The 26361-nt window shown below is 46.3% G+C and overlaps 1 protein-coding gene across 4 annotated transcripts in view; it reads right to left on the bottom strand.

The window, feature by feature from the left end:
• The window catches only part of Fgf1 (fibroblast growth factor 1), a 98126-nt gene that overhangs the window by 12477 nt on the left and 59288 nt on the right, over nt 1-26361 (bottom strand). For 3 of the 4 annotated variants that reach the window (XM_013349569.2, XM_026783465.1, XM_005356025.3), the window contains one exon: nt 6945-7150. In XM_013349569.2, the coding sequence (XP_013205023.1) occupies nt 6945-7113 (169 nt within the window). In that variant the 5' untranslated portion in view covers nt 7114-7150. Of the gene's footprint in view, nt 1-6944; nt 7151-14556; nt 14730-26361 lie in introns of those variants that run through there. The other variant, XM_013349570.2, reaches the window with a different exon arrangement.

A 26361-nucleotide genomic window follows, 5' to 3' on the forward strand; every position in this document is an offset into this window, starting at 1 on the left:
CCCCTCCCTCCTTCCTTCCTTCCTTCCTTCTTCTCTCCCTTCCTTATTGTGTGTATAGGAAGTGTCTGTGGAAGGTTGTATGCGAGTTATGATGTATGTGTGGAGCTTTTGGATAGAGTTCTCTCCTTCCAAAACCTTTACATGGCCTCTCAGAAAAACAGTCTCAGGTTTTAGACTTGCAAGCGGGTGCTTTACCCGCCAAGCCGTCTTGCTGGCTCCAAGACTCGATTCTTGCTCCTGGTGACCTCTGAGGTGGGTCCGTGACTCAGCTCAGGCTCCATAAGAGGGGAGCATCCTTCAGACCCAGAACTACTAGAGGTAGGGGTGCAGGATGGGATGGAAGGTCCCAAAAGCCCCGAATTCTCCATATCCAGCACCCTCTACCAGGTGAGCACCCTGAGCGATAAATGACACCCTCACTGGGAGGGAGACCCTGATGTCTATGAACAGGAAGAGCAGCAGCCCTGGGCATTCCAAGTTGTTTGTTAATGAAAAACAAAGTCAGTAGCTAGTTGAAGACTCCCTTTAGCCCAGGTCTGAAATGGAGACAGCAAATTTTGATTTAGCAGAACAGGAAACAATTTTCTAAAGATATTCTAGTGGGTCGATAGGAAATTCAGAGCCTTATAAAAATTGCCTTGAAGCGTCTTGGGAAAGGCTTGTGTGGTAAGATTTTTTTTTCCTAAATGACATCTATCACTCTGTAGTCCAGGCTGATCTGGTATTTGCAGTGATTCTCCTGCCTCAGGCTCCCAAGTACTGGACCAGAAAGCATGAGACACCATCTCTACCTAGTTGGTGGATCTGTTACCATAAATGTCCTGCTAGAATCCAGGGTTGTATTTTCATGTGTTTTGTTTTGTTTCTGGTTTTGGTTTTGGTGCCAGGCATTGAACCCAGGACCTCGTTTGTGCTAAGCCTAGATGCTGGAGGGTGCTGGTTTGAGGATACAAATCATAAATATCAGCCTGAAATGTACAAAATCACCTTAGTGGCTCACGTTCCCATGTTCCGTGCTCACTGTTCATCACCCTGTGGTCTCTGTATGCTCATGCCCCTTCCTGATGAGGAACCCAGCACTTTTCAGGGGCTCCACCAACCTATACCTGGGTACTTGTGCCTTGTGCCTAAGGAGTTAGCTGGCATCCACTTTCTTTTCTGTGACCAGAACCTTCCATGAGGTCATAACAGTAGCTTGTTCACGGAGAGGCTCTTCGATTCCTTACTTTCTAGAGCAGAAAGGAAGGAAAAGAATACAAGATGGCTAGTGCCAAGAGCAGTGATCTCTGGGGCCCACACCCCATGTCCACCCCTGTCCTGCACTAGGGATTTTTTATAGCAAAGATGACAGCTGGTATCTTGGACTGGGAAGCCAAAGGGGAGGGCCTTGCTTGTGTGTGGCATGGCCTGCCCTTTATGCCTGCTGCCCAGAGAGAGGCCACAGAGATTACGTGCCCAGTTTATTCTGGGTTGGAGACTTCCCGTCCTTGGTTGTGTTTACTCAAAGTGAGGTCAGCCTCATTCAGAACTCAGCCAGGTTGTTTATGTCGGTGGGTTTATAATTAAAGTGTAACCACAAACCAGTCTTCGCAAAACATTAAAGACAGAAGAGGGGAAAAACGGACTAGAGGGGGAAAATTCCAGCGGTTTTAAATGTGTGTGTGTGTGTGCACGTGTGCGTGTGCATGCATACATATGGAAAAGACTTTTGCAAACATTCGTAAAGGTGTCTTATCTTTTAACATCTGGAAAAAAAAGGCCAGAAAACGTTTTATTTAGTTCGGAGATAGACTGACACAACACACACACACACACGTACACACGTGTGTGTGTGTTCATATGTATATTGTAGTTTTTCTAGAAAAATCTCCATAATCAAGCAAAGGGTCTTGAGTTAGACTTGAGGACCTAAGAGGCTGATATGGCACATATGGCGGGCAGGAGCATCCTGTTGGGAGAGCCCTGCCCCTCTCTCTGGCTATGGCAGCAGGGTCCAGACCTCCCCAATGCGGTTGTTTGGGAAGCTGTCCTGACTTGCAGTCCAAGCTGGTGGGGGAGAGAAAGCCTTTACCATTAAATGTGGAGTCCCATCAGACCAGACAGCGGAAGTCTGGACTGCCCCCAAACAGTGCACTGCAGTGTGGTCTGCCTGGATCCAGGGCAGTGCAGTAAGATCCTTTGGACCAGCCAGCTCCCCTGGTGCCTTTAGGATGTGGCTAGATTTATAAATATTTGATTGGCACACACTCTGCTGAAGAACATTTCCATCTGTGTGGTGAGTGGTGCCGAGGATCTTCCCCCGACACAGCCTCCTTCCTACGTGCTTGGGAGGCTAGGGGCTGTAGGCTCCACAAGGAGGCTGAAAATTAGGGATGCTTAGGAAGGAGTGTGCAATTCCTCTCTAGCTGCCATTCCAGCTGTTGACTTTATGGAAGTGCAAGCCCCTACATGCCTTCTCCAGAGAGGAAACTCCAGCAGGAAGAGCAGACAGGCATAGGACTCTGCCTTTGCTCCAGTGTCTCTGTCTCGGGGAAGTTAGATGGGAAGGGCGTGCTGGTCTAGGGTCTGGGAAGCTGTGACTCTATGCCAGGTCTCAGGAGCTCAGGCTAGACAGTCTCGGGGAAGATGGGATGGAGTCACCAGCAGTTCTGTGAACGAGCTTAACAATTAATGGCCAGCTATCAGCTAGGTTAGATGGGGAGGCACAGCTAGCCTGCGGAGGGGGACGATGGTGACCTTGGAGAATGACACTGTTTTGAACATTCAGGGGCCTGGCAGTGTACTGGACATGTGTAGAAACATCACCTCTCACAGCCCAACTTTCCTAAGAGGCAGAGAACTGTTGGGATTCTTGTTTTTTAAACAAAGAAACCTAGGCGCATAGAGGAAAAGTAATTACCACAAAATGTCACAGATTCAGTAAACACAGTCAGGGGACAAAGGGACGTCAACCTCCTTTTGCCTGTCTGAGCCACGTGATAGGCTGAACACGCCAATGTATTTAGTTTGTGGGTAGAAATGCTGTTGTCAGGGTGTTAGCATCAGGGTGGTGGTGGGATCCTCAGATAATTCTATTAGAACAGAGGAACTTAGGCTCCACAAGCTGCCCCTGTGAGGGGCCTGGTCAGCGCAATGGTGACTAGTGACCTCAGAGGATTGCAGGTGGAGATGACCATCTGTGCAGGGCCTGGCATGTGCCAGTGCTTGATGGGTACTTCTTGAGATAGTGTTGGGTTTAAATTTATCTGCCAACAATACAAGTCAGCCGCTCATCAAATTAATGCTTACTGGGCACTGAGCCAAGTGCTGGGCAAAGTCACAGTGTCGGCCACCAAGACACAAAGTCCTTGTCCTCAGGGGCCTGTGGGGGAGAAGTCCAGTCCATTAGTCCCAAGGAGAGGGACACAGATCTGTGACACCTTTTACCTGCTCCGTGTTCAACATGAACGGGCCACCTCCCCTGCTCCGTGGCTCTCCCTAGACTCTCTCAGTCTCTCAGGGCTGGCACCCAGTATCAAAAGCTTTCTTTTCACAAGCTGCATCCCCAGGAGCTCCAGAATCAGTAGCCCTCCCTCACTGTCTGTCTGTCTGTTTCTATCGTGGTTACTATGACATTGTCACTAGTGTTTACATCATGAATGGACCATTGCCCAGAGCTGTGACCCAAGCTTTGGTGAAGGCACAAGCCCCTGACCCCCTGTCTCTACAGGAATCTGGTAGAGACATTTTACTTCAGTCTATTTTGGGATCGCCAATGCACAGTGTCCCCCAGAGGCTGGTACCACGGTTAAGATACCTGGAAACTGTTTCTCCCGAGGAAGGGTAAGACAGACAGGTCAGAATAATTTCCCCACTCTGGGGCAGCTTGTCAATCATTGAGGACAAAGAGACACTATGAAAGGAATGAACTTCTGTCTTGTGAGGTCTGAGGCAAGTTCTGTCTTGTGGGGTTTATGATTTACCTAAGTATCTCATTGACTTTTAAGGGCCCTCTTTCTTCAGGAGACTTTGGGGGTGCGGCGGTGGCTGTCATGCTCAGACCGATGGTTAAAGAATAAAACTTCTAAGCTGGGCTGTGATGGCACAGGCTTTTATTTAACCCCAGCACTCGAGAGGCAGAAGGAGGTGGATCTCTGAGTTCGAGACCAGCCTGGTCTATAGAGTGAGTTCCAGGACAGTCAGGGCTACACAGAGAAACCCTGTCTCAAAAAGAAAACAAACAAACAAAAACCGTGTGGCAGATTGTGTGTGGATCATAACGGCTATCCAGGGCTTCTACTCCAAACTGCCCAAAGCTGTCTCTGCCTCTGAGGCCCGAGGTTCAAAACAGCAGTGCCACCGCTGGGCAGAAGAGGGCGACAGATCCACACTCAGGGAGATAGCCCATGCCCAGGAGGAGTGAGACCAGCACTCCCATTCCAGGAGGAGGAAGCTGAGTCTCAGTGAGATTAAAAGCCTGCCCAAAATTGGACCTCAGCGGATATCGGGGATTAGAAGAATCATTGGCATCGTTAGCATCTTTAGTAGAGTATTTCATGCAAAACAGAGAGACTATTTATTGTCTGCTTAGAAAGTGACAGAGTAGGTCATGAAAACCAACATTCCAGGGCCCTGACTGCAGAGGACAGGTGGATTGTTCATTGTGGTTTCAACCGGCACAGGGCAGATTGCTGCTTGTTTATCTTAGCATTGCCCCCTTGGCCCTTGTTCTTAGCTTCAGAGTAAGCAAACAGTAAGCTCATAGAACTGCTTTGAATGTTAGCAGAGAAGGCCGAATCTAGACTCTAGCCCTTCGTGGGTCTAAAGAAGCGCCTTAGTCTCCCATTGCACGTCCATACACTGCAGCAAGTCTAGAGATGCAGGATGCTAACAGTAACATTGGCTGCTGGCATGTACTGGGCCGTTACCCTGGGCCGGGCAGGCGCTGTGTCCAGAATGTTTGCTATGTTATTTCATTTAACTCTCTCATGAAGCCTGTACACGGTATTCTCGTTTCTTTTTAAGCAGAAAAATAAAGCATGAGTGTGCTCAAGTTCACACAGCGGATATCCCAGCACCCCTGGGGTGCCTACTCTTACAGCTCTTCTACTGAGCTATGCTGAGTTCCCAGGGCTTCTGACAGCTTAAGCCGGTAGGTTGGTGCCACCACAAGCTGTCCCAATGTTATGCACCCAGAGACATCCTATGTGGCTAATGACAGAATGAGCAGAGGGAAGGCACATGACATTTGTCCAACAATCCAGTAACTGTAGCCTCTTGTTCCCCCAAAGCTGAAGATTTCCAAGAACCAGGCAAGCCTCAAGAAACATGTCACCAGTGATCATCACCTTTGGTTTGGATCTTGGGGACTAGAATATCCCCCATTAGTGCAGGAAACTGATAGGGTTTACAAACATTTAAAACTCAGAGAAGTTACAGCTTGTTCCCCTGGGTTGTGTGGGTGAACACATGAATTGTATAACATACCTGATGCAATGAGATAAAGTCTAAGTTCATTTGAGAGATGGGGTCTCTATTCTACGCCCGGCTCCAACCGTGTAGCTGGAGGATGACTTTGCTTCTGCTTATTCTCTTCTCCACCTCCCAAGTGCTGAGCTTAGAGATGTATAACGGCATATCCAGCTTGTATTTGGCGAGGCCTCCTATGCTAGGCAAGCACTCTATCAACCAGGCTACAGACTCAGCCCAAACTTGCTTATTTTTAATGTTCTAGAATCTCTATTTTGGCTTGTTCTGGTACCTACTAAAACATAAAGGAGGCCCAATTGAAGACAAGTCATCAAAGCAAAATCCCCAAATCATGAGCTTGCCCCAACTGCAAGCCCTAGCACCCAGCTTTCTGGGGAAGAAGGGACAATGCCGACACCCATCCCAGTCACATGTGCACGTGAGACTGAGCAGAGGGCCATCTCAGAAGCCGCCATCGCACGGAGTCTGTGAAGTTTGGGGCCTACACCGGGTATAATTACACAGAGGCCATGACATCAGCCACGTGCATCCCGTTTTCCAGTCAGTCCCAGGGCTTCCTCCCTCCTATACTCTCCTGTGTGTCTTGACTCTTGAGATTGCCGGTCCTCTATGCAGGGAGCAGATCAGATTTCCCTACACCATCTACTACCCTAGTGGTACTCAGGGACTCCCTCACTCTTGTAGAAAGCAGACACTTAATATCACACACACACACACACACACACACACACACACACACACACACACACACACCAGCGCTAGACAGTACTGGTCGGGAAGATTATTTTCCCTAAGCCACACCTCCATTTATCAACATTGTCGGAAAGCCAGGCTGCTGGGAAAGCCCGGAATTGTCAGCCTCTCACTCTGTGGCTCCCACCTCTGGCTCCATTAGTGTCTAGAGAATGACTTGACCCCTCCCCTTCTGCATACCACAGCCACATCTGCACAAGGCGCTGCAGAGAAAACTGCATAATTTATGATGTGTTAGGCTGTGCTTAGAGATGGGGGAATGCTCAAATCAAGCCCGGTGGAGACATCACCTGGAGAGTCTGTTAACTTGAAATGGAGCCCATATCTTTGTACAGGATTTCCCGTCCCTAACCGTCGGGTTCTTCCCGTCTTGGACGAGCAGGCCCTTGTCTGTCTTACGGGGCCTGATCTTTTGTTAGTTTATAGAAACCTGGGGAGGGGTGCGCAGTGACTGAACCAAAGCCAATGTTATGTCAGGTCAACAGAGAGTCCTTCAAAAGCTTGCAATAAGATATAATTAGCTAAGCGTTAGCCCATAGGTCCCTGGCTTCCAAAAGCCAGCCCCTTTGCACATGTACATGTATGTTATCTCACTTCTGAATGCATTCTGCCTTACACACAGAGCCTCGGAAAGTGGGTACCGGTACCCAGTCTCATTGTCTTCCCATGCTGGACTAGGGGAGACACAGGAAAGTGCGGGTGCAGTTTGCATAGCTGCTTACTGTGCTGGTCGCTTCTGTCCCTTGTCCCATCCACCGTCCCATCTGGAAGGATCCTCAAGAAGTGGCCCCCGTTGCTGCAGTAGAGAAGTTTGGGTTTCTTGTAGTTTCCCGCAGGCAGATCAAACCTCTCGGTCAGGGCTGTGAAGGTGGTGATTTCTCCTTCAGCCATGGCTCAGCAGCAACCGGTGGCGGAACTCCTCTCAGGACTGAAAGAAATGAAACACACCCGTGGAATGTTCTTTCGGTGAAGGTATGGTGGACATATTCAGGAAGGGAAGGACCACGCAGGGCCACAGACTGCTCAGGTGGTACCCAAGGTGGACGGGCCTGTGAGGTGGCTGGCGGTAGAAGAAGGGTGGTCCCTTGTCTGGGAGACATTTTTTCAGACAATTCTCTCTTCCAAATTGGATACAACTTTGCAACAAGCTAGAGCTTTCTTTCTTTCTTTCTTTCTTTCTTTCTTTCTTTCTTTCTTTCTTTCTTTCTTTCTTTCTTTCTTTCTTTCAGAACTTCAAATTTAATCATTTGGCCAATAGGAAAAACATTGTCCTGGTCCCTCCTTCTGATCCACACACATCCTCAAATTAAATACTGTAAGTTGTACTAAAATAACACCCGGGGTCTGGCTGAAACCCACACAAGCAAAGAGGGCGGGGCTGAGGTTCTGCCTTCCGCCCTCACACTGTTTTGACGAGGTACTACCAAGCCAGAGGAGGGTACTACCAAGCCAGAGGAGGGCAAGGTGCCGAGATGGCCTGGGCAAAAGGGCACCTGTGAGCCAACGGTACAGCAGAGGTAACAAGGGGTTAATATATGGCGACCTTCTAAATTTGCTGGAGGAAGGGATGAGGGCAGAGAGAGGGGCCTGGGCATTTTTAAAGAGCAAGTACTGCAGGCAGGACACTTTGTGAGACAGCATCTTGAAGGCTGTCTGACCCCTGGTTTCAGAGTCTTCCACAAGACCCTCTTACCATACATTTTCACCAGGTCTGTCCCTGTACCCAGACCATCTGCATCTTAATTATTTCCTAATATGAGATGCACTTACAACACAGAGCCTATAATAATATTTTATAGAGCTCTGACATTATATATATATCCACTCTATGGAAATTCCTACTAGTGTAAAATGTATCAAGCATTGACACTCGGGATTTGAAAACAAAATCAATGAAAGTCTTAATTTTGAGCCATACATTTGCCTAACCGTTTAGAAAAAGAAAGTTCTAATAACTACAAAAACAGTGAAAGTTGTTTGCTTTTGCTTTTTTTGAGACAGGGTTTTTTGTGTAGCCTTGACTGTTCTGGAGCTAGCTCTGTAGACCAGACTGGCCTTGAACTCACAGAGATCCACCTGCTTCTGCCTCCCAAGTCCTGAGATTAAAGGCATATGATACTACTGCCCAGATTTTAATCATATATGTGTGTGCATGTATGTGTATATATGTATGTATTATAAAATGAAATTGTTTTATAGCAACAATGATCATCATCACCAACAACATATTCTGTGCTGAAAGATAATATTTGTTAACTGATCCTTTAATGTGGATGCTGAAACTCCTATTAAAAATTAAATCAGAGCTTAGAGGCGGTAAATTGTCTGTGCAAGGTCAACAACAAGAAGCTAAGGCTCAGAATGAGTCAGTGAACACAAAGCCCCATTTTGCCCTTAATTACTATGAGAAGGTTACACAAGTTCAATGATATGGAAGTGCTGTGACCAGAAGTGGTGGTTTTACCCATTGTACCAAATTACACCTGCCTTTATAAACTTGTTTTTCAGCCTTCCATCATGGTCTGAATGCTAGTGATCTCCAATAACCTCCCCTGCACCTGTTCCCTGCGGTTACCTCTATAGCAGAATTCCACAGAGCTGCTGAGGCCCAAAGGAACTCATGCTGGTAGCACCCTGAACTCCCAAGACTGGCCAGAGCCCCACGTTCCATGCCCTGGTCAGTCCTACATAAGCCTTTGTGGGAATCTGTTCAGTCGTAACCCAGAGCACCAATCTGGGGAACTTTGTAACCAACAGGAATTAGGGCTCAAATTGGAAACATCCACCTTTTTTTCTCTATTGGTAGTTAGTATGTCTGGTATGTGCAGTCCCGCAGGTCAGATAGTGACTTCAGTTTCACCTACTGTTTGGGAGGCCCCTGCAAGGACACCTCTCAAATTTCATATATGTGTGTGTGTGTATGTGTGTGTGTGTACGTACGTGTGTGTGTTATTACATTCAAAGTCAGACTATCACAAACGGCCCCTCAACACATGGTTCCACATTGTTCTTGCCATATAAGACAGTGAGAGACGGATAATGTTATTTACATTAGCTGCAGAGTGATAATTTACCTTGTATAGCACATTATGCTTTTCGTCCAAATTCTCAATATTTTCCAAGCATCAACCTTTCACCTCAAGCCTCAGGTCTTTCTGCCCACTTCCATCTCCTCTCTCTTCAGCTGCCCACCCTCGCCCGTTCCTTACGCAATTTCTTTCTGAATCACTTGATTTTTTTTTTCCCTGAGAAGTGCTGGAAATAGAGTCTCCTGCGTTCTAATTTGTTGTTGTTTTTCAAGACAGGGTTTCTGTGTAACCTTGGCTGTCCTGGAACTTACTTTGTAGACCAGGCTGGCCTCAAACTTCCAGAGATTCACTTAATTCTGCTTCTTGGGTGCTGGAATTAAAGGCATTCCCTACCACTGCTCAGCTCCGTACCACTGACTGCACCCTGACTCTCTGGATCCCCTCTGATGAAAAGCAATGTAGCTGTTTCAAGTGTGACTAACTTCATGTGTCGCTCCATTAGCTCACAGATTCCCCTTCTTAACAGCGCAACTAAGAGATCGTATATTTTTTCATTTATTTTTATCCCCAGTACTTCCTAAGCTGCACACTTAATTTGCTATGCAGGAAACAATAGCTGCAGTCTAATGGCTACCACTGGAATTGGCAACCTTAGGAGAGCAGAACTTTCTTGTTGTCTCGGGGTCTCCTCCCGCGGTGGTTTCTGATTGCATTTCCCATGCTTCCTAAGTTGTGTATTTAATTTGCTATACAGGAAACAATAACCGCACTCTAATGGCTACCGTTAGTATTGCCAGTCTTAGGAGAGCAGAACTTCCTTGTCTCAGGGTCTCCCCCAGTGGCAATTTTTATGTTTGCATTTCCTCTGATGTGGGCCAGCTGCTTGTCAAGGATGGCCTTCCCTCTTCAGTCCCAACCAGGTTGTTTGCTAAGTGCTGGGCATGGATTTGGCGCTACCTGCCTGTATTCTTGCCTCCTCCAACTGGGATAAAACTGAATAGATACAGCAGAAGGCTGGATGGGGTTGGAGGTACCAGCTCTGGCTAAGGGTGATACCAATGTTCTCATTTACATGTGGGTATAAGCCAGGCAGTCTGGATGTCATCCTCTGAGAACCTTCATCACCAACTCGTGACCTTGGCCAGTCCCAGCAGGCTCTCAGGGGTCCTTTTTCCTGAAGCAGAGTGAGAGCTGAGGTGTGTAAGACCACACCTCTATTCTCTGCCTGCTCATCTCGTGAGTGGGATCGTCGTGGGATGGCTGCACTATTCGGATGCTTCCCTCTACGAAGCCTTCAGTTCACATTTCCTCCTGAATCCCGAAAGCCTCATGTCAACACCTTCAAATCAGCCTGGCATCGCAATGGAGCTGACAGCCATGGCAGCTGGATTTGTGAATCAGCTGAAGCCTGGGGGGAGGGGCACGAAAATCTCTTATTTTCGTTTGTTTGGTTTTCGTTTTTCAAGACAGGGTTTCTCTGTGCGTAGCTCTGGCTGTCCTGGAACTTGTTCAAAGACAAGGAACTGGCCTCAGACTCACAGAGATCCGCCTGCCTCTATCTCCTGAGTGTTAGGGTTAAAGGCATGCACCATCACCACCACCAGGAAAATTCCTTATTTTTAATTTTCTTTACTATTTACTTATGATTTGAGAAGTAGACAGTTCAGAATTCTTGCACCAATCCCTAGTTTGCTAAGGGATATGAATAAAGGAAGTATATGGTGTGGCAAAACCATAAGGCAGCAACCTTAACAAGTGTCCCTGGGGATTTATACGGATTGCTCTCATAAATGAATCAATTAACTAAGTGTAATCAGGCATTAAACATAATGTGGATTTTCTAGCCCTGCTTTTCGTTACCAATTGTCTGTCTCAGTGGCCATCTGGAGAGGGGATTTTCCGTGTGGGAGACAGAGAAGAGCAAGTCCAATGGACTCCCTCTCATCGGTCCACACCAAGTCAGCTCCTGGATTTAGGATGCTGGTGCAATTTTGGAAAGTCAGATGATTTTCTTGGTTTCTCAGTGGCACAGAAGTGAGAGGAACACTCAACCTATTGGAATGTCCACGTTAAAAGCTGACAAACTCGCTTAGCTGTGGCCACTGGACCAGACACATGGAACAATGGGAGAATTATACCCTAGCCTGGGAGCTCAAGTCATTTCCCATGTGGGGAAACAAGCATCTACTGCACAGCTCTGGGCATACCCTGATGGGAACATGGATTTGCCACCCACTCTGGACGTGCTTCCTCTAGTGATCCCTACTCCACCTACCACAGAATCCTCCGAAGGGTTAAACAAACGCAAAATTCAAAAAGCACAAGGGAAGTATAAAAATATAGTCCAACTTCTTAGAGATAAGAGCACATGATTATCTTAGACTAGTTGAAGCCAGGTATGGTGTGGGTCAGCTTAATTTAAGTGAGTTATTTTTATTCTCTTCCCCGTGTGGCATAAGAAGCTCAGCTTCTTTTATTAAATCGCAAAGATGAGAACAGAGTAGTTGAAGGAGGCAAAGATTAGCTGGTTGCGTAGGGAGAATTCAAGCTATTGCTGCAGACTCAGGTATGGACAGATGTGTTGACAGGTGTGGAATTGACTCAGGAATCCTGATGTTCCCAGATGTGCGGACGGGTGTGGAAGTGACTCTGGAATCCTAATGTTCCCAGGAGGCGTTGATGTGTGGCTCAGGTGACTGCTGAGGAGAAAGACTTGTGGTTTTGAGAACCAAGGGCAGACAAACATTGGCACCTATAGGTTGGTTTTAATGCCTATTGCTGTTTATGCAACAGAGAACTATTTGTGTAGAAAGGCAAACTGCATACAGACATTGAAGATAGTGGGTTTAGATAAAGTTGGCCCTTAGACCCAGCATGTGTAAAACAGGGCTTAGCCCCAGTTCTAAACAATGTTCACATCTCTATGAATGAATCCCTTCCTACTACCTCCAGAGATGTTAATTCACTTTAGATTTTATTAAGTCAGGTGTGTTATTAAATGTTCAAAACAAATAAAATGTATTTCAGCCAAAGCTGGAAGGGGTGAGAGGGGAGGAGTGAAGTAGGTAAAATTGCATTGTATGAATTATCAAAAAAAATAGAAATGGACTAAATTATTTAGCTATAGGAGCTCTTAAAAATCCACATATCTATCTATATATACATACATATATATATACACATATATATGCATTCTGGCTATAAGAGATACATTTAAAACATAGGGATTCAGAGTGGTTAAAATAAAAGGGTAAAAATTAAACCTGGGTCAGTGGCTTGCACACTATGGACAAGCACAGCAAGACAGTCTAAAAATAAAAAACCCAAACTCTAATGGAGTGAAGAGGCAGCTTATATATGGGAGGAAAATCTTCGCAAACTGACAAATTATCTGTCAATGGACAGAAGACGGATATCTCAAATATATAAAGAACCCAAAAAACTTAAACAAGAGTAAGGCAACCTACTCCAAAAATGGGTTAAGTAAGGAACCAAACAGAAGTTCTGAGAAGTAGAACTACAGATGACTAATAACTATTTTAAGAACTGATCAACATTCATAGCCATTACAGAAATGAAAATTAAAACTACTCGGAGATCCATCTTATCCTAGTCAGAATGGCTACCAATAAAACAAATGGTAACAAACGCTGGTGAGGATGTGGGCAGGGACAACTTTTGGTTACTGTTGGTGAGAGGGTAAACCAATGCGGGAGTATGGATATCTGTGTGGAGGTTTCTCAAAAAAGTAAAGTACCATGTGACCCAACTTCACCACTCCTGGGCACATAACCAAAGGACTTCGTGCCCTACCGCAGAGGCGCTCACACATCAGTCCATTGCTGCCGTATTCACAAAATGAAATCAAGCTAGATGTCAGCCGACGGAAGAATGGATATTAAAAAAATGTATATATACCAACGGGGATTTTGTGCACCCATAAATAAAGATAAAATTATGAAGTTTATAATAAAAAATGGATGGAGCTTGAAAATACGCCAGTAAGTGAGGTAACCAGGGTTCAAAAAGACTTTGTATTCTCTCTCATATGGAGATCCTGCTTTCTAGTTTTTATATATGTGTATTTATATGTGAGCAACTAGAAAGAGGTGCTTGGGAGGTGACAAAAGGCTAGAGAAGAGGAAAGCTATAGCATAGGAGATGCAGATGTGGGAGGGGGGATGCTGGGGTGGAAGGGGGATGCTGGGGTGGAAGGGGGATGCTGGGGTGGAAGGGGGGTGGCTGGGGGTGGAAGGGGGATGCTGGGGGTGGAAGGGGGATGCTGGGGTGGAAGGGGGATGCTGGGGTGGAAGGGGGATGCTGGGGTGGAAGGGGGATGCTGGGGTGGAAGGGGGATGCTGGGGCGGAAGGGGGGATGCCAGGGTGGAAGGTTTAAGCAGGGATGATGGGGCAGGGGGATAGGTGAGAGGGGGAGGTGCAGGCAAGGCAAACCTAAACTAAGTGTGGAGGAAAAAAACATGAGTGGGGGTGGGGGTGAGGGAGAGGACTCTGTCAGTAAAATGCCTATTGCTCAAGGATGAGGATGTACACTCGGATCCCATGTGATGTAATCAGTAACCCTAGGGTCCTTGAAGCTCAGTGGCCAGCCAGCCTAGCTGAATCAAGATGCTCCAGGCTCAGTGAGAGAGCCTGTCTCAGAAAACAAGGTACAGAATGATTGAGGAAGATACCCAATGCTGACTTACAGCCTATGCACACCCATGCACGCATACATACAAACATGTACCCACCCCCTCACCACTCTCTCTAAGTACACATTTTAAATGTGTAAACACGATAGACAAATAATAACAGAAAGTTACAAACTTGGCCTGGCTACATTGATATGTGATAAAATAATTCCAAAGTGAAAAGAATGATTACAGGCGACAGGAATCATCGCACCACGAAAAATGGGAAAATCCCATAGACAGATTTGGTGGCACAACCTTGCTGTCTACAAGGCTAACATTGAGAAGAGGAGAACAGGAAGTTGATAACTCCATAATGACAGTGAGAACTTTTGATACCCCTGTCTCAGCCGATAGAACAATAGATACAAACTATAAACAAGGACAAGAATGCTGGAAGGGCGTGGCCATCTCTTTAACTGAGAGGATCTTCCCTTAATGACAAGTGAATACATTGCTCTTAAGGACCCATGGGGCAAGACTCAACCCAAATGGAAACCTTTGTTTTAACTGACTGTTGTTTGAATAGAAATCGCTTCCACCCAGTGGGTGGTGACAAGGCCCTCTCACCTTTTAAAGTCCCCAGACAACTTTCTCTTTCCTGTTGCTCTCACCTGGACAGGATGGCCGTGTCGTGGGCAGTGCTTTCTTCTCTAGCTCTGCTTACTCTGGGCCCTGTTGCTCGTGACCTCCCCACCTCAGCGACCTGAGGACTGCTCTCTCCAGATGTTTGGTTCAGTAGAGTTCTGCCGCCTTTAGGGTGAAGTGCAGATTCCTGCCATGGCCCTCAAGGCTTTTGTGATCTGGTCTCTGCCTAGCTCTGTTGCCTTGTCTAACTGGGCTCTTTATATGTGCCCACCACCCCGCCCTTTGCGTTCCTCTCCCAGGCCTGAGCCCAAAGCTGACAGCATCAGGTTCTCTCTCTCTCCCCTTCCACTCTAGCCTGGCTAATCATACTCACCCTTCAAAAATTCAGCTCTCACATTTCCTCCTCCAGAAACTTCTGTGTGGACACACGCCCCAACCTTGACCTCCTAACGCCTGTCCGCACCACACACACCAGGTCAGATGTTGGTTCTCTGGACTCCCTTCAGCAGCACTGAGGGTTGTCACTGTTACCTGCCTTCCTCTGTCAACACCCGCCCATGGATTCTTGTTGCTGGGTAAATACCAAAACCTTGCTACAGCCTGCATGGCCGCTGCGGGTCCGGGTGGTTCCCCCTACCTCGTCTTCCACCCAGCTTCCTCTGCAGACCTAGAGAGCACAGCCCTCCCTCCTGACCTGGGCCGCTTGTCCAGGCTCTTCCGACTGGCTGGGATCCTGTCCTTTCCCTACTTGTCACCGGATCTTAGTGGCCTTATCAGTTCCTTCAGAAGCCTTTTCTGCTTCCGAGAACTGAGCCAGGCTCCTCCTGTCCTCACAGACCCGTTCTCCCCCATCCCTTCATAAGTTTTTAATTACATCTTCATGCTCGTGATTATTTGATTAATATCTCCCTTCGTCACTAGACTGCCAGTTCTGTGGCGGCAGAAACTTGTCTGTCTCTCTCGCCACGGTATAACCAGAAGCTGGCAAGATGCCTGGTACCTAACGGGCCCTTGACAAATATTTGTAGGGTGAGTGAATGAATGCATTTGAACTATGCTCTTGACTGCCTGCTTCATTCCTCTCTGCAGCTCCGAGACAGAAGCCACTGACTCCCTCTGCCTCTAGTACTTGGCAGATACCTAGGCACGTCTGTCCTGATGGAAAAGTGTTCTCAGAAGGCCTAGTTAGCAGGTGGTGTCCTGCAGATGCTGACAGGGAAGCTGAGCCCAAACCTTTATAGGGTGTCTTCGACACAGTCGTGTTACATAGGAAAACCCTCTGAAGCGGTCCCTGTTCCCGCTTGTAACAATCATTTCCTCGCTTCTTCAGAAGAAATGCTTTTAAAATTACTGAGTCCAGAAGGGCAAGGGTCAAGTTTGGCCTCCATATCTGACCAAAAAATGACTGATAGGGCTGTAGAAGGATTCCAGGTCTCCTTATTTGTGCTGCAGAGCATCCCAAGGCAGGCACACCCTCAGTGAAGGAAAGTTTGACTGTGGGGAGGGAGACAGAGTGTTCCCAGCCCTCCTTATTTCTCCTGCTGTGTCCTTGGTACTCTGTATGGATCAGAGTGTGATGGGGCTGGCTGGCCTGGGCTGGTCCCCAAGCCAGCTCTCTTCCATGAGCTGAAGTTCTTTTTCCATTATTGACAGTAAACTGTTGACTCAGCTGTGGGGTGAACTTCCACTGGAGTGTGCAGGAGTTGAACACTTCACGTTCTTGAGAGATCATTATGGCCCAAGCAGAAACCATATTGCCATGGTTAGTAGCTTGAAATAAGCTCCGGCAAGAATGCTTTTATCACAGAAATGGCCTCACAACCAAGACTGGATCAATGGCAATATCAGCGAACATGCTAACATGGAAGAAAAAGTTTCACAGGGCCCCACTCTAGACAAAGAGTTACAGGACGCTAATGACAGCTCAGAGGAGAATGGCTGTCTTCCAGGGATGAGCCCCCTTACTGACTGCCCATCTCAGAGTGGTCAGCCTTGAAACTGTATGTACAAACAACAGAAACAGACTCAACAGATTATATTTATATACTTGTGCGTGTGTGTGTGCATATCTCTGTGTGTGTGCATATGTGTGTGTAACAATAATAATCAAAAAAAAAGGATCTCATCTTGGGGGGGTGCTGGTGGGGAGGGCACCTAGAAGGGGCCAAATGGAAAAAAAGGGAAGTGGGAAAGTGATAAATTCTATTCAATTAAAATATTTTTTTAAAATGCTGTTCTTCTCTTTCTAACCATCCCCCACATGGCTGATTTTCAGCCTAGCATTTGACTTGAGTTTAAATCTTGCTGGATATTCATTAGTGGACCGTTCTTTCTCATAGAGCCACAGTCTCCCAATAAATGGCCACTGCACTGAGTCATCGTGAGTCTTTTGTTGTTGTTGTTTTGTTGTTGTTGTTGTTGTTGTTTTGAGACAGAGTTTCTCTGTGTAGCCCTGACTGTCCTGGGACTCACCTGTGGACCACCAAGCTGGCCTCAGATTTACAGAGATCCACCTTCCTTTGCCTCCCCAGAGCTGGGGTTAAAGGGATTGAGGGTGTGCACCGCCGCTGCCCAGTGACTTTCAGTTTTTAACTAACTCAACTAAAGTTCTGAACCTGGCCCCAGAAAAATGTGTGAGCGTTTGATTGATGCTAACTTGATTATCACCATGTGCAGACTCAGCCATCCACCATGCTGATTTATAACAAGCTTAAGTCTTAACATAACAGTGCTTGAAAAGTATCTCTCTGCTAGGATGGAATGTTCCATCATGACTTACAGGCAGCAATGTTGTCTTTTCATGGGCTTAGATGGGTGGTTCTCAGCCTTCCTAGTGCTGCGACCCCTTTTACACAGTTCCCCATGTCGTGACTCCCAACCATATATTTATCTTCATTGCTACTTCATAACTATAATTTTGCTACTGTTATAAATTGTAATGTAAATGTCTTGTGTACAGGTTATCTGATATGAGACCCCTCTGAAGAGTCATTTGACCCCAAAGAGGTCACAACCCACAGTTTGAAAAACACTGGTTAAATGGATGTGCTGCACAATGATGGGCTCTCTCTGAGTTTCGTAGGGTTGAGGCTTGTGTTGTCCATGATGAGAGAGGGGCTAAGGTCTTAAAAGTCTTTTACTCCAGTCTTTTCTTTTAAGCACTGGGAATTGAACCCAGTGTCTCCTACATGCTAGGCAAGTTCACTATCATTGAGCTACCTCCTTACTCTCCTCTCCAGTTCTTCAGGAGCTTTCTGATCCCAAGAAGCCCCCAAGTTACTGGGCATATACTGTTCCTGGGCAGCCAATGTCAAATGCTTGAGGGAGATCAAGATGGCATACTTTAGGTGTCAATTACTTCTGTTCCTTGTGTCTGCCATAAAGAGGATGCTACAGATGTCCTGGGAATTTAGACAAGGAAAGGAAAAGAAAGCCCCCAAGTCCCTAGTTCCCAATCAAAATCTTAAAAAACTAGAAATACTTTCATAACTGACATCGCGGTAAAGCCTTTCAATTTCCAGTCCTTGTTTACCTATGGAATGTTAACCTCTGTCTAGTCGACTGTACAGTTGCTTTATGTTAGGGAACTGTCCAAGACCCCACTGGGGTTGTTCCACTATGTACGATGGATGAGCCATCCTAACTTCTTAAAAACAAAAACAAAAAAAAAAACTTTCGAGATTTTTTTTTTTTTAATGTAACTGTGGCTGACCTGGAACTCACTATGTATGCCAGATCGGCCTCAAACTTGCAAAAGTCTATTTGCCACTGCCTCACGAATGTTGGGATTAAAAAAAGGTGTGCCAATGTGCTTTCTGCCCTTAAGATGTCTATATTCTGCCTTGCCAGACTCGGCCAGGTTCCAGAGAAGGCCATTGTTGCCTGGACTAAGTGCAACTGTCATCCAATCCAGGTGCTTCACTCAGCCGCGCAGTCTTAGCCTTTGCCTTGACATCCCTCCACAGAGACCAAGAGAAGCAGATGCACCTCCCAGGAGGGCCATCTCCAACATCTTTTCTTTCTCCTCCATCTGAGATCTTTTATTTTCTGCACTCTGACTTATTCACCCCCCATCAGACACCTCCCCACCATAACACCATCATCCAACCGGAGGTCAGGCGTTCTTTTAAGTGCCTGCGGAGAACAGAATCCACATGGAAAGGAGAAGCAGAGGCCGCCTGGCGCAGTGGTGTGCTCTCCTGGCTCCGGTTCTGTCTGAATTTTAATGGGAGACTCTGGTTCAGTGTGTCCCTAAAACCTGTGCACATCTTAAACCAGAATATCCTTCCTGCAGACAGATGCATTAAAGCTGGGGCTTAGAGCCAAATGTTAAGTGATTCTGCAGGGGCTCTTGCAGCCCTCACTCTCCTTCCTTCAACCTCGGCTTACTGATGTGTCTCCAAAAATCTTTTTAATCTGTTGTGCAACTTTACAGTCTCCAGGAAGGGCCCAGCAAGGACATTCCTTACTCCAAGTCAGCTGACTTCCCTGCTCTTTAGAAGACCGTGTTTGCAGAGTCTCCCCCCCTCCAGCCCCCGCCCACTCTTGACCTAGAAATCTTAGCTTCTTCAAACGCAGACTTTTGAAGTGTGTGCTTGTTATCTGTTTGGACTGCAAAAGGCTTGCCTTACCATGCATTACCCAATAAACTGCCCTGGCTACAACCAGAAGCAGTAAAAGTTCTTAAATATGTATAGTGTATCAAACATGGTCCTAAATATGCTGTATACATTAATGGATTCTCAAAGAAATTTTGCTAGAGAAGCATTGTCCCCCATTCTGCTTAACAAGGTGGTAAATAAATAAGAGCAATAGTTTCAACCCAAAAATGTATCCTGGCCTATTACAGTGTTAAAAGTTTAAGATCTGAACCTAGGGTTTTCATATGCCAAAGTCTATGATTTTAATCATGGATTTAGTGTGATCAAGAGAACAAATGTTCTTTGAACTGGGTGACCCTTCGCCTTCTTTGTTCTTTGTAACCTACCGACCACTGTAACTTATGCAGCCCTATGGACAACTTCAAAGAAGGGGCATTTGCTTTCATGCAAGTACAGTCTTTGCCCTGCCATGTCCCTTCCCATGGTGCTGCAGTGACAACCACCAGGCTGTTCTTCTGATGCCTCAAGGTGACCCAGGGTCACGTGAGATCATCTTGGCCCTCATCAGGTGAGCAGTTGCCACGCTGATAAGGACTGGGGGGAAGGACCTATTTGGAAAGGGGCTGACTTTAGAAGATTGGAGATGCCCCTGCAAAGGGAGACCTCTCACGGTTTGAGACTTGGATTTTGGTTTCTGTGGTTTCATTAACGCCTTTTATGACTGGCAAGTCACTTGACCTTTCTGCTCCTCTGTTGCTTTGCCTGGGACTGGGAATGGAGCTCAATGAGGATGGTCATGTTTAGCATGTAGGCCCTAGGTTCCACCTCCAGCAATACTGTAGCCAAGGAAACCAAGATGGTCTTGTGATGGTGCTGTAAAGAAGCAGAGCAAGGCCTAGGCAGGAGGTGACACACAGCGAGCGTCAGTAGAGGCTGTTATTACATCGCGCATCACACCCCGTGTCTCGGGGGTTTGGTTCATTAAACTCTTAAGGCATTTGGAGTTTCACGGAGCTGCTTGAACAAATGAGATTCTCTCAGGGACTCATCGAGGACCGCTTTCTACTCTTCCTGCAAGCTACATAATCACCCCATTTTTCTCAACCCTAGACAGCTGTGATGCATAGGGACTGCACAGTTCGGCCAAGGAAACCTGTGGCTCAGCCAAGAATAAAGCCCTCACCCCTGAGGCATTTGCTTATGATGTCACCTCACTATTGGGCAGCCTCACCTCAGATAGCCCCAGCTCACTCAGAATGTGATGAAGACAAAGGACAAAACTCACGTTTTGGCCAGACAGATGTTATCCAGGTGTCTCTGGAAGAGGAGGTGGCAGGACCAGCGTGGGGCTGCTGTTTAAGGTACTTGGGTACCGAGGGAGGAGTGAAACCCGTGGAGCTTGCTCACACACCCATCTGTTTTGGACCTTAAAGGAGAGCTACGGAGGCCATAGCTGGAGCCCGAGAACTCCAGGCCCGGAGCCAATGGCAGAGCCAAGGCCCATGCTTTGCCAAGGGACCCTGTGGGTGTCACAGCCAAAAGGGCAGGAACAAAAGGGTTCGGATCGCTGGCGCAAGCATTCCAGGACTTTCTTCAGGGACTGCATTAGGACAGTGGCACAATTGTTCCCTTTGGCATTCTTCTCTTTAAGGAGTTGGGTTATTCTTAGCAATCCCTTGTCTTTACCAACTCTCTTGGTATGAACCATATGAACAGTCCCCAAAGGGCTATGCTTCCGTTTGTGCTGCATTTCAGTGCTGCCTGTGGCTCTCAGGATCCTAGAACATAGCTTTCCACATACAGGTCCCCATACAGCTTAGCCCCTGATGGGTATGACGGGACAGAAGTGGAGCAGAACAACATCCTCACCAGAGGTTCTGGAAGAATAGCCAGTCTTGGATAAGGATGAAATCACTTGGAAGTGAGCTGAAATCTTAGGCCCAAGAACTAACGTAAGAGATAAGTCTGCACTGGTATCTCCTGTCTCCAGGAAGGTACGCGTTAGGGCCAAGACGCCATTTCTCAGAAAATGCTGAGGGTAGGTAGGTACCAATAGCTGCAACTGCCCACCCCTCTGTCAGAGGCCTCTCAGTGAAGGTGACTCAAGCTTGTGGTAGTTCAAAGCTCTCAGTTGTCCAGGTCTCATGATCTCCCCCCTCATTTGTTCTATCTGACCTTCCAAAGCCATTTATCTTCTCAGCGTCCACTACCCCTCTCATGTTTTAGGAACCAAATAACCGCTGTGTTGGGTGGGGTGGCTTGAAAAGAAAAATGGAGACACTTAAGTTGCTGACCTTTGAAAACAGATTAGGCAACAAGGAGAACAGAGAGGCTTCAAAGGGTCTCCTGTTTTCTTTCTGCTTCCATAGCTCCCCTGGACAGCCAAGGATCTACATTCCCGGATCCTCCCTGGTCTTGGCAAGTTCCAGGGGACTCTTCTAGAGTTCTATAAATCTGAGTCTTTGGATGGGTCCATGGAGTGGGGCAGAAGGAATGCAGAACTCTTCCCAGTAATTTCATCCTACGTGCTGAGTCCCCAGTGGTGCGATGTTCCCATAGGCCTGATCTTCTGGGAAGTAAATATATATATGAGTATTGCTTTTCGACACTGTTCTCCATAGGGCTAATCCTTACACTGTAAGATTTTACCGTGCAGAGAGTTTGATTGACGGAAAACCCTTATTAACACCCAGAATTTTGAGGCGGGGCTTCTGTCTCTTCAGCATCAAATTCTGTTGTGCCACCTTCATCCAAGGAAGCTCTCCTCACTGCCCTGCTTCATCTCAGACCTAAATATGCCATGGTATGGTAGTTTATGATGATTACAACTGTCTATTTCACTACTATACACACACACATACACACACATCCCTGTCCATACATATATGCTCACACACACAAACATGCGCGCAACTCATTAGGTTTCATATCAGGTTTGTTTTGTTCACATTATATTTTCATCATTTTTACTCATCCTGTCTTTTTTCATCCTTGTTCTTATCATTATTAATGTTATATTTTTAAATATAAATATTTACTCCATTACATTGATTTTGTTTGTTTGTTTGTTTGGCTGGTTGTTTTTTTTTAGACAGGGTTTCTCTGTGTAACAGTCCTGGAACTCCCTTTGAAGACCAGGCTGGCCTTGAACTCACAGAGATCCCCCTGCCTCTGCCTCCCCGAGTGCTAGAATTAAAGGTGTGTGCCACCACCGTCCAGATGAGTTTTCACAAAATGCTGCATGGTTGCTAAGTAAGCCTACAGTAACAGCTACCCTCACGTTACCCCAGTCCCAGCCTTATTAGCTGTCTGGCATTTCTGAGGTATAGCAATCAAACTCTGACTCCCACAAAAGCTTAACAAATGTACACCTCATTACAACTACCTTGCTAATATTTGCACTGACCTATACACCATCAGTCTTAATTTCTCAAAGAGTCTGCTTTTCTTATACGATTCTCCATGCCACTTAAAGCTCAGTGTCAGAGAGAGTGCACTAAAAAACCCCTGCTAAAAACTTAATTCAGATGCATCATTTCCTGGTTTAATTTTTTTTATAACTTTGTATTTCTGTAAAGCAAAATCTAAATCCTGGCATGACCTATATGATGCTATGTGGCCCAGCACATCCTCCCACTAATTTGTCCCCACATTCCAGCCTCTCCATCATCTATTCTTGGATCCTGACTTCATTGTGGTCCTTACCACACAGACCTCCAACAAACTGCTCCCTTTCCAGGAATGGCCTTCCCCAACAGTGACTGTTGGCTGGCTTCTGCTCACCCTTTAGATGACATCTGAAGTGCCACCTCCCCAGAGACTTTCCTTGACCCTCCCCCCAAGTTTAGTGTTTTTCTTCTATACATTTTCTCTTTCTCTTTCTCAAATGATATTAATTTTTGAAAGACTTATGCGTATGAATATTTTGCCTGAATGTATGTATGTGCACCATGTTCATGCCTGAAGTCAAAAGAGGGTATGGGATCTCCTGGAACTTGAGTTATGGATGGTTGTGAGCACCACGTAGGTGGTGGGAATCAAACCTGAGACCCTGCAAGAGCAATAAGTGCTCTAAACCACTGAGCCATCTCTCCAGACCCTATGTAACTCCCTGTTCTTTTCTTCCTCAGTGCTCACCACCACTTTTAGTCAGCTGTCTGTTCCTCTCTCTGAGTTCTTTTTGGATGTGTCTCTTTTCTGAGACAGTGAGCTCCTGGGGTGGAGACGATTTCTCTTCACCTCCTTCTCAGTCCTCGACGGTTGGTTCAGATACTTGTTAGGTGATGAGCAAGACGGGGGAGAGGGGATGAGCAGATAAATGAAAATTTCAGATTGCGAATTCTTGCCCCGAGAATCTGCCACACTGAAGGGCTTTCATGCCCTACTCTACTTCCTGTTGTGATGAACTTTGCACTTCTGAAACAGGTGGCTTTCCCCTAAATGATTTTTTTATAGAAAAAGAGGCAAATATAGAGGTAATTGTTGGTTCTCACTCATCAAGTCCCTGTTACCTGTCACCAACATCCTCTTGAGAGTCTGCTACCCAATTTCTGGGAACCACAGGAAACAAATCGCCTGACCACTTGAAATGATCCTGCAAAAATAGCCCGGATTTGACCTTCTTCCTGTGAAAGGGTGCCTTTCCTCAAGGCAAATATTACAAAGAAATTTTATCTGCTTTTCGGAGCTTCTCTCTTCAGTCATTCTTTCAGCGGAATTTATCTGGCCAGACTCAGATTTCCGCTCTGCAATCGCCCCCGTGTGGGCTAGGTCATTGCTTTAGTCAATTGCTCGTTTATTATTTTGATGCTATTGTTTGTGCATCAAAATGGAAAGACAGGAAGAAATCAAGCTGCTGAGTCGTTCTTCCAGGAAAGGAGGGGCTTCCTCCCTGAGCTCCCGTCTCTCTCCCTCCCTCCCACAGGTTCATGATGTTTTCTTGTTCTCTGTTCTCTTACACAATCCCCTACTTGGACTGACCAAGCTGCAGGGAGCAGTTGAACTTAGCTTTCATTGTCTAAAAGGAACTAACTCTGTAGGGCAATTACCAACACTTCCCATAAGTCAAAGTCAGCCATAAGTTCCTCGAAAGAAGACTGTCACTGACTCATTATGCCACTGGCTACAACCTGCCTGCTGGGTGCTTTAGGTTACAAATAGAATCGCAGTTCTCCTGGGCAGCTGGATCTCAAACAAGAACTTTCTCCTTTGAACAACAAATACATGGGACCCTGGAAGGGGCTTTCTTTTCCTACCGCAACTGGAAGTGGTCTTCTGTACCGCAGGGGCATAGTGCCCTATGCCTGGGAAAGTGGGATGATTTTTTTTTGATCTTTTGTATTAATTCAACAAATAAGCAGGAGGTAGACAATTTACCTAGGTTGCTTTAAATATAAGGCAAAGACTGGAAAACTGGAATATATATGTAAACAATAATGAAAATGTTTTTAGGGTATATGATTACTTCTGCCAGAATTAACTCCCATTAAATTCTCTTTTGTTTTCTTTTTTTTTTTTTGAGGGTCTCATGTAGTCTAAGCTGGCCTTGAACTCTCTGTGTTATTAGAGTCTTGCCTTGTCTCCTGATCTTTTTTCCCCTCTATCTCCTGAGTGCTGGATTTATAAGTTGTGTGCCTTGGTGCTGGGCTCTCCTGTTGATTTTTGTGTTACAAGTGTAAACATTTTTGCAAAGTGAAGTTATATAAATATAACTATAAGGGTATCATCATGGTTAATACTGGCTGTCAACTTGGCAGGATCTAGCGTGTCTGAAGAGATGAGCCTCTCTGTGTGTTGTGAGGGAATTTCTTCATTTGGTTATATCAGCTGGGAAGACTCACCCTAACTGTGTGTGATAGCATCATGTGGGGTGGAATTCGATACTACATAAAAAAAAAAAAGCTATTCGAGAACTAGCATTCAGCATTGTCTACTTCCTGAACGAGGGCACAGTGAGAACAGCAGCTTCATGCTCTTACCACCATCCCCTCTCTGCTGCTGGACTTCCTCCTGAAACTTTAAACCAAAATGAAACCTTCCTTACTCAGACTGTTTTTGTCAGCATCTTTTATTGCAGCAACATGAAGATTAACAAATGCAAAAAATTGGTACAGGGAGTGGGGTTGTGGTTGCCATAAAGCTGACCATGTGGTTTGTAAGCCTTTTGAACTGGTTTGTTGGAGAAATGTGGATGAGTTCAGAACTCTGGGCTAGGAATGGTAGATGCTATAAGCAGAGCTTAGTGGGTCATTTTGGTAGGCATTTGGAAAATCAGAAGGCTTTCCTTATAAGGCCTTTCCCACGTGATTGTAAGCACCAGGAGAGCAGGGAGATGCACTACAATGGTTTACACCAGCAACTCCAAATCTGGGGGCCTGGCTTCCTATCTAGTTGGTACTGACTCACTGGTAACTAGGCAAGTTCCCCAGACCCCCTGAATCTCAACATTCTCTCTCATAGACTGAAGATAGTCTAATCCTGTGTAGCACGGCCAGGGAGAGTAAATGGTATAATGCATGCAACATACTCAACATACACGAAGACCTCAGGGAACACGATGAGCTGCTGTCAACTTCCCATTCTACCTGCCACAGGTCTCTGTTGCCAGGGTTAGTTCAGGCAGTGCTAACTTAAGCAGATAAGTAGAATCCGTCCCTCCCCACTTGTACTAGATGACGGATAAGCAGCTTTCATCGTTCTGCATGCCCAAGTCTGATGTGTGGCATTTTTCTTTGCTCAGCGTCTTTGGAATTCCTGGGAGATTTGAGCTTCCCCTCCCAGCTGCCTCTCCTTTTATCAGCACAGGACCTATCACGGGGCTCACACCCTGAGCTTTCTGCTCTGTGTGGCCCATCTTCCTGGGAATTATGACAAAGTCCCTTTTCCTAGTTCTAATGTACCAGGACAAGTAAGCTTGGTAAGCCATGTCTAGCAAGTTACCTCACTGTGTGACCCATGGGCCTCGGGAATTCTCTTTTGGTATTAAGATAAAGAAAAGTGATTCTGCCTAAGGGGAACAAATTTGATTATTTTTCTTCCTTTAGCAAAGTCACTGCAAGTCCAAATCTACTGTGTGTGTGTGTGTGTGTGTGTGTGTGTGTGTGTGTGAGAGAGAGAGAGAGAGAGAGAGAGAGAGAGAGTCCTGGTTGGAAGAGGAGGTAGGTCAAACTCGCTGGGAGGTGCTTGGACAGCAAGGGTACCCGGAGTTAGGAAGGAGTCAAAACTGAGGAA

This window comes from Microtus ochrogaster, chromosome 18 (genome assembly GCF_000317375.1).
Source record: "Microtus ochrogaster isolate Prairie Vole_2 chromosome 18, MicOch1.0, whole genome shotgun sequence".
Lineage (NCBI taxonomy): Eukaryota > Metazoa > Chordata > Mammalia > Rodentia > Cricetidae > Microtus > Microtus ochrogaster.